This window comes from Nyctibius grandis, chromosome 26 (genome assembly GCF_013368605.1).
Source record: "Nyctibius grandis isolate bNycGra1 chromosome 26, bNycGra1.pri, whole genome shotgun sequence".
Classification (NCBI taxonomy): domain Eukaryota; kingdom Metazoa; phylum Chordata; class Aves; order Nyctibiiformes; family Nyctibiidae; genus Nyctibius; species Nyctibius grandis.
This window is the reverse complement of record NC_090683.1, coordinates 5,626,736-5,633,829: the sequence shown is the minus strand read 5'-3', so window position 1 is coordinate 5,633,829 and position 7,094 is coordinate 5,626,736. Positions and strand designations below refer to the sequence as shown.

At 54.3% G+C, this 7,094-nt stretch overlaps 1 protein-coding gene across 1 annotated transcript; it reads right to left on the bottom strand.

Moving 5' to 3' along the window:
* Positions 1-1,697: 1,697 nt before the first annotated feature.
* On the bottom strand, positions 1,698-5,799 carry MRPL45 (mitochondrial ribosomal protein L45). The gene is made up of 8 exons (XM_068418781.1): positions 5,727-5,799; positions 5,268-5,466; positions 4,715-4,832; positions 4,222-4,320; positions 3,532-3,580; positions 3,156-3,305; positions 2,898-3,071; positions 1,698-2,382 (listed from the first exon to the last, which is right to left on the bottom strand). The coding sequence occupies exons 1-8, from the start codon at positions 5,781-5,783 to the stop codon at positions 2,320-2,322; spliced, it is 909 nt and encodes a 302-aa protein (XP_068274882.1). The 5' UTR covers positions 5,784-5,799; the 3' UTR covers positions 1,698-2,319.
* Positions 5,800-7,094: the final 1,295 nt, after the last annotated feature.

The following is a 7,094-nucleotide window of genomic DNA, read 5'->3' as shown; positions in this document are numbered from 1 at the left end:
GTGTGTACATTCACCATGTGTGCAAACACACCCAGGGCTCACCTTCCCCTCACAGGAGGGGTTTTTCCATCATTTCCACCAGCACCAGCCAGCCCTCACTTTTACAGCCCACCTGCAGAAGCGCTGGATGCCTTTTGTCATCCCACGTTTCAGCTTCTCCCTGTATTTGCAAGACCCACTCCTTTGGGGCAGAGATGCAGACTCCTGTGTGACAGAAGATGCTGAGACCACGGAGGCAGGGTGATCTCTGGAGCATCAGGCAGGGCTCCAGGGTTTGCCGTTACCCCAGCAAGGGAAGGGACGCATCCACACACATGGGGAGAAGCCTCGGGGTCAGGAAAGCAGCAGCTGGGAAACAACAAAGCCTCCAGTCTGCCCAGCTTTGTCCCTCTGCTCCACTGGGATGGAAGCAAATAAAACCAGAGACAGCAGAAGCAAAGGGTTTGGTTCTCCCTCTGATCTCCATGCCAGGCTGGGCCCCAGGGCTCGTCCTGCCCTTCCTTTGTTGTTCCACTCTCCTTAGAGAGCGGTGTGGCTGTAGTGTGTGTCTGTGGTCTTCAGCGCTGAACGTCAAACCATCACCCACTTGTGTAAGTAAGTGTACATACAGAAAATAAAAAGTATTATCTACAGAGTGCGTGTTTAGTGGCTGCTTTATGGGGTGTGGGTAAGACACTAAATACGCCCAAGGAAAAGGTACAAGAGGAAGCAGCGAGGCTGTGAAGGGAGTACAGGAACAGCCGTGATGGAGTTGCAGAGGTTTGAATGTTGGCAAAGGAGATGGGGAGCCACACGCTGCTGGACTGGAAGGAAAGGCCATTCTCCCAGAAACACCAGCCACTCCACGGCAAACACGCTCTTTTCATTCAGAGCCAGAGCTGAAGAACCTTGTCTGTGGCTCCTGGTTGAGGAGTCACGTCCATACCTACTTGAAAGCTGCCAGAGTCACAGCAGACACAAACCAGGCAGCTCACGCTAGTTTATTTTAGCTCCCAGCCCAGCTCACATATGCTGGAGCACTGAATCTCTCTTCAGCTCGTGAATGAGGCGTAGGCAGAAGGCTCAATATAGTAGGTTCTTTCAGGAAAGGCAGACAGATTGTGACACCCCTCTGATTTCCAAAAAGATGAAAGGGATTCCATTGCTGGCTCCTCTCCTGAAGAGCATAAAGATGATATTCTGCCCTTTCAAAAGAACATCATTCACAACAAGCACTGAACAACTCTGCAAGCATAAGGAGCCATAACTCTCTCACTGAATACTCTGTAAAATCTCTTTTCAAGAAGAAAAAATGCACTTAATGCTCACAAGCTCTGGAAAATGGCTGAGTTAAAAAGCAAGGAAAGGTTGAAAAAGAAAATGCTTCGTTGTTGGATGACTAGTGAATGTTTTGCTCTGTGAGTAGGAGTAAATGGAACTTACCTGAGCAAAACAGAGCAAGAACAATTAGCAGAGCGCGCTGGCTTGCTCCCAGTCACAGAAAAAGGTAACCTCTGGGTGTGTGTTTTCCCAACCCACACAGCCTGCAAACCAGGGGACCTGATGCAAATATCACCACGTCCACAGGATGGTGCCAGCCACTCACCAACCACATCCCATCGCTGAATTCACGAGCGTCTTTAACAACTGCACCAAAACCCAGGAGCTATGAGAAATGCTGCCTTCCAAGAAGCCATTGGTTGACACAAATACTGACCTTAGGAGTCAAAAAATTTTATTAAATTCTCAGTGCTGTGCTGCAGCCCCTTGGGGAAGCTTGGCCATTAAGAAGCACCCACCCAGGAGAATGCGATTTAAAGTGTCCTTGCTGCTCCTCCCTGTTTTCTGTTAAAAAAAGAAGCCTGGGAATCAGTGCAGAGAAGATGAGAAAAGAAAATGCCAACACCTACTGCTGCAAGTTTTAATGAAAGCCCGCCAGGTCTGTGACACTTCCCATGGAAGTGCCAAATACCCCGTGTCCGGACAGACTTCTGCTGCCAAGGGCTCTCACGATGCAAGTTCAGGGCAGAGGTTAGCCTAGAGAGAGGTCCTGAAGGGAACAGACTCCTCATCTTCATGGAAACACAAGAGAGGGTTGAGCTGCAGCACACTAAGTCTACTTGGACAGAGTAAGGCTCTTCTCAGAGCTCATCTGAATCCCTCTCCCAAGCCCCTCTCACTCCTTTAAAGGCAAATTCTTAGTGACTGGAGTCCATTTCTGAAGCTTGTTGACTGCTCACTGGAAAGGCACAGTCATGTCCAACCCTCTACCCCCACATTCTCCACTGCTTCCCTCCAGAGTGGTTTGCACTGCTGTCTCTGTACAGGCTCTGGAACGTCCTACTTTGTTGTTTCTTCATACTCTTGTGAGGGATCCAAGGTTGGGCCAGGAATCATCACCGTCTGAAAAAGCAAGGAACAAAATCAGCACGACACAGAACAGCTCTGAACTGCTCTAACAGGAATTTCTCATGTTACAGAGCATGAGGAAGGGGGAGCAGGGGGTTCTGGCAACGCAAAGGCCTTGCACGGGAAGATGACCAGATGGCAGCAGCATGGGGCAGGACACAGAGGGGGAATGGGAGGACGTGCCTCATACTATAGTTCTCACCTCCTTCCTCTCTAGGACTTGTTTTTAGTAACACAGAAAGACACAGCACCTGCATCGCTTTGCCAGGCTACGTACAGCGAGCAGGAGCCCCCTAAATTATCACATACGTGTCAAACGCCATCAGCCTCCTAGTGCAGCTTCCAGGTGCTAGAGGCTGATAATCCCACATTAATAACTAGGTCTGCTTGTGGATTAATGCACCGCCTTCCCGTCACAGGAGGCTCAGCTTTGGTTTTGTCCAGAATTAACTAGGGACCTATGTTTCACAGACACAGGCCGTGCTGGTGCCTTCTCCTCGTGGCATTACCTTAACAATGGGCTCCTTCGGTGGAGCCCACTCTGGAACGATCTTGCCGTGCATCCTCCACGTGCCATACGGGTTGACCAAGTACCTCTCAAACACCACATACTCCAAAACGTCCTTGGGCACCTGCTCCCCACCGTACATCAGCCGCCCAAAGCGGTCATAGATGGCCAGAATCTGTGAACAGAGCCAAGAAACACACGTCAGGCTGGCAGCAGGTCGGAGTCAGGTGGGAAACACGAGGGGAACACGGGGACGTACCTGCCGCGTGTGCATCCGCACCGTCACCTGGCCGTACAGGTTGCCCCGGTTCACAATGCTGTCACACCGAACGTGAACCACTCGGGGAGGCTCCAGCGACTCCACAAAACGCCACCGGATGGTCTTGTACCTGTTCCCACGGACCATTTCCTACAAAGAAAAATAAGCACCAACTTAACTAGGACATGAATTGAACGACAAGCAGACTACTATATATAACGAAGCATTTATTCATTAGCTATTACTTAGACTTGTGCTTTCCCTCCCCGCTCTGTCTTTACTGTATCCAGAAAAAATAAGACAGATGATGAGGTTTAGAGAGCCTTAGAGGCCACGGAATAAATCAAGGACATGCTACCTCCAGATAAACACCTACCGGGTAGCAGCGCTCTGTCACCAGGGAGTGAAGTTTCTGCTTGTTGAAACTGCAAATGAAACACATCCAGTTACTCAAATCCACGTATTGTAAAGAGGCTTGCTCACAAATTCCTGCTTCCCCAGAAGACACACAATCTACTGGGAAAACAGAAAAAGCAAAATTCTCAGCTGTGATCCCAGCATGAAATCAGAACACGAACACAAGCTGGTTGACAAGACTTCAGGGAAAGACACAACAACATCCTTTGGAAGCCAGTTATGACCTAAATGTTTTATTGATGTTTGGAATTGTAACCAAGAATGATGCAGTTTTGAAATCTGTTCTATTACTGGAAAGTGGAGCAAGCCAGCAGAGTATCATTTCACATCCAAACAATTCCCTGCAGCATGATTCTGAACAGCACCAACCACCCACTCATCTGCTGATAACACTCATGGTGCGACAGCTCATTTCCGTCGCAGGTCAGATCAGGATGAATTCTCTGCAACCTGCTTTTCATTCTCAAAAGCAAGAGGGTACCGACCAAATCTCCAACGCTCTACTCTTCACAGAGATGGGGGCAGAAAAAGATAATGTACTTGTTGCAGAGGAGGTACAAGGATTAGAAAGACAAGGAAGAAAACCAGAACATATAAGCAAAGAGAAGCAGGTCCTACATAACTGCATCAGCCAGAGAAGGGGCCTTACTTTGCCAGGCAATTGTGAGCTTCAATAAATATCTCCTGTGCCTTCTCTGGGAAGGTTTTAGTGCTGAAATCCGGATCATGATCTTTTACTTTCCGCAGACTGAAAAGACAAGAAAAGCTCTACAGTAAGTACAGAACGACTTGGAAGCACCTCACACGTCTCAGATAACGACACTGATCTTATCCAGTTCAAGCCCAGCTTTTACCAGGGAGCAACTGAGAACTGGGGACTCCCCACTGAGATGTAACCTCTAGGTGCTCCTAAGACAAGCATACTGCTGCAAACCAAAGAATCCTCAAAAAAATGAGTGCACACCGCATCCATTCACACCAGGATAGGTGCCCTGTGTTCATTCTCACACCAGGGACTCCTGGTTAAGTGGTACAAAGCAACAATTGAAGCGGGTAGAAAACAAAATGCACCATCTCACCACTGCAGGAGAGAACCAAGCAAAACTTCTGCACCACAGACTAATTCAGAAGGAGGTACGTACGCCAGCTGGGAGGCGGCCGTCTGCTTCAGCTTCTCCATCTTTTGCTTCAGCCCATCTTTGGATAGGGAAGTCAAGCGGGCATCGCCCTCAGGAGGGACATAAGGGTCTATAATATCAGCTGCAGCAGAGAGAAGAAAGGTCAGGAGGAGGCTCAAAACCAGCAAAACGAAGGAAAGAGAGGCAGCACCCTGGCTGCCGGGGCCTGAGAAGGAGGATTCCGCCCTGATAATGTTTGTAAGATGAAATATGAGCACGCAGAGAACTGCTAGTCTAACACAGCTTGGCAGGTGCCTGCTACCTGCCCTCCTCTCCCATCCAGCCCAGGACAGGGGGATAAGCCACACTCAGCGGCAGGGAAAGCAACCTCCCTCGGTATTGCTTGTCCCCAGGTACGAAGGGGCCAACAGCTTGACACGCTGCTGAGGGAAAGCAGGGCAGAGTGCGTAATTCTGTCTACTGCAGACAGACACTGGCAGCTTACGCTAATTGCTCCATGCTGCTACTTTGCATGAGTTATTCCCCTGAGTAGAGACCCAGGCAGGCTTTCTACCACCTGTGCAGGCCAAGTAGAAGGTCCGTTCTATACGTTCGTCAGGAAATATTATCCCTGAAGACTTGAGTCTCCTCTCTTTCTCTTCAGGGGACAGTTCTCTGGCCCACTCGGGGACAGAAAACCTCTTCTTCTTCGTTCTCACTGGGACAACAAGACAGGCCCGAGCCGCTCCTGCAGGACGCAGGATGGACTCCGCAGTCTAAGGAAGAGAAATAACAAAGCCGTGGAGGTCGCCCGAGGGCCAAGAAACACCAACATCTCGACACGTTTCCCTTCACACCTCCCAGACACAGAGCAGCTGCAAACACGCCTAACGCCGCTGCCCGCCGCCCTCCCCCTATTCCCCCGGCCCTGACTCCCCACACCCTTTATCCCACAGCCCCTCAGCCTCCCCGCGGCCCCTCAGCCCGTTCCTCCCGCCCCTCCTGCCGGCCCCCCGGCTCCGTTCCCGGGCCCCACCTGCCAGCACACCCACAGGCCCCTCCGGCCCAAGCCCGCCTTCATGGCGGCCGCCATCTTCCCGCCGCACGGCCCGACGGGATGTGGGCGTGGCCGCGGCGGGGAGGGGCGCGGCCGAGGGGGCGCGCGCGCGCGCGCGCGCGGAGGGGGCGTGGCCAGCGGGAGCCCGCGCCGCGGCGGCGAGTGGAAAATTCCACCGGCTGCGGGCGGGGGCCGGGGGCGGCTCCGCCCCGAGCGCGCGGAGCGGGGGGGGGGACCCCCGGTGCCTGATGCAGCGCGGGGGGGGGTCCCGCAGTGTGGGCGCCTCCATTGCACCCAGAAAGGGGGTGTGGGGCCCCCCCCCGCGCCATGTGCGACAGGCAGGGGGTGTCGGACCCCCCCCCCCGTCCCCGCAGGGTCCCCCCAGCCCCCCCGCGGAGGCCTGAGGCCTTCGGCATTTCACATTGCAGCAACGCTGGGGGCTGCCGGCAGCGGGGGGGGGGGGGCTCGGGGTCAGGGTCCCGTCCGATGTCCCACGGGCAGCCTGGCACGCCGGGATGCAGCACCTCCGAGGGCGAGGGCGCAGCACCGATGCCCTAAATCAAGCCACCCTTCCCCTAAAACCCCTCCCCTTCAAATCCCAGCCCCAGGGACACCCCAGGGATGCTCAGCACCCGCCCACGGCTGCAGGGAGAGGCCTTGGTCCGTCTTGCAGACACAAAGGCGAACACAGTATGGGGGTGCGAACCCCGGGGTGGCCCCACGGGAGCAGGGGGCTCGTCAGGAGGCTCCGGGCTGCGCTCGCTCTGCCTGGCCGTGCTCCCAGTTTGCTTTGGGGACTGTTGATCTTGGCTACGAGGAAGCGTTGCTCCATCGGACAGCTGGTTAATGTGTAGTGACGGCTCCGCTGTGCCCGAGACCGTTGATCCCAGCCCACGCTGTTATCTGTGCCGGCGTGAGCAGGGCGAGCCAGGAGCGGCCCCGTGGGGCTGTACTGGGGGGCACGGGGGAGCCAGACACCCGTGGGTGGGGGGATTGCATCCACATCCCATCAGCGGCTCTCAAACTCTGGCATGATGCTTGTGGGGGCTCAAAAATAGAAGAGGGGGGGATCCTCCCTGCTGCACCCCTGGCAGGAAAACTGGAGGCAGCTTCTCCTCCAGAAAACAGGGCTGAAGCCTCGGGGCCGCGGAGCCCATCCCGGAGCAGCCGGGGCTGAGTCACTGGCCCCAGCGCCCCACAGCCCCGGCGCTTTCCCACGGCTTGGGACTCGTGGGGCTGGATTTTCCCAGCCCGTCTGGCTTTCCTGGCTGCAGAGCTGCCCTGTGATGCCATCGCAGCCGGTTTTATCACCGTGGGCAGCAGTTTCAGGGCTCCGGCAGCCCCCTG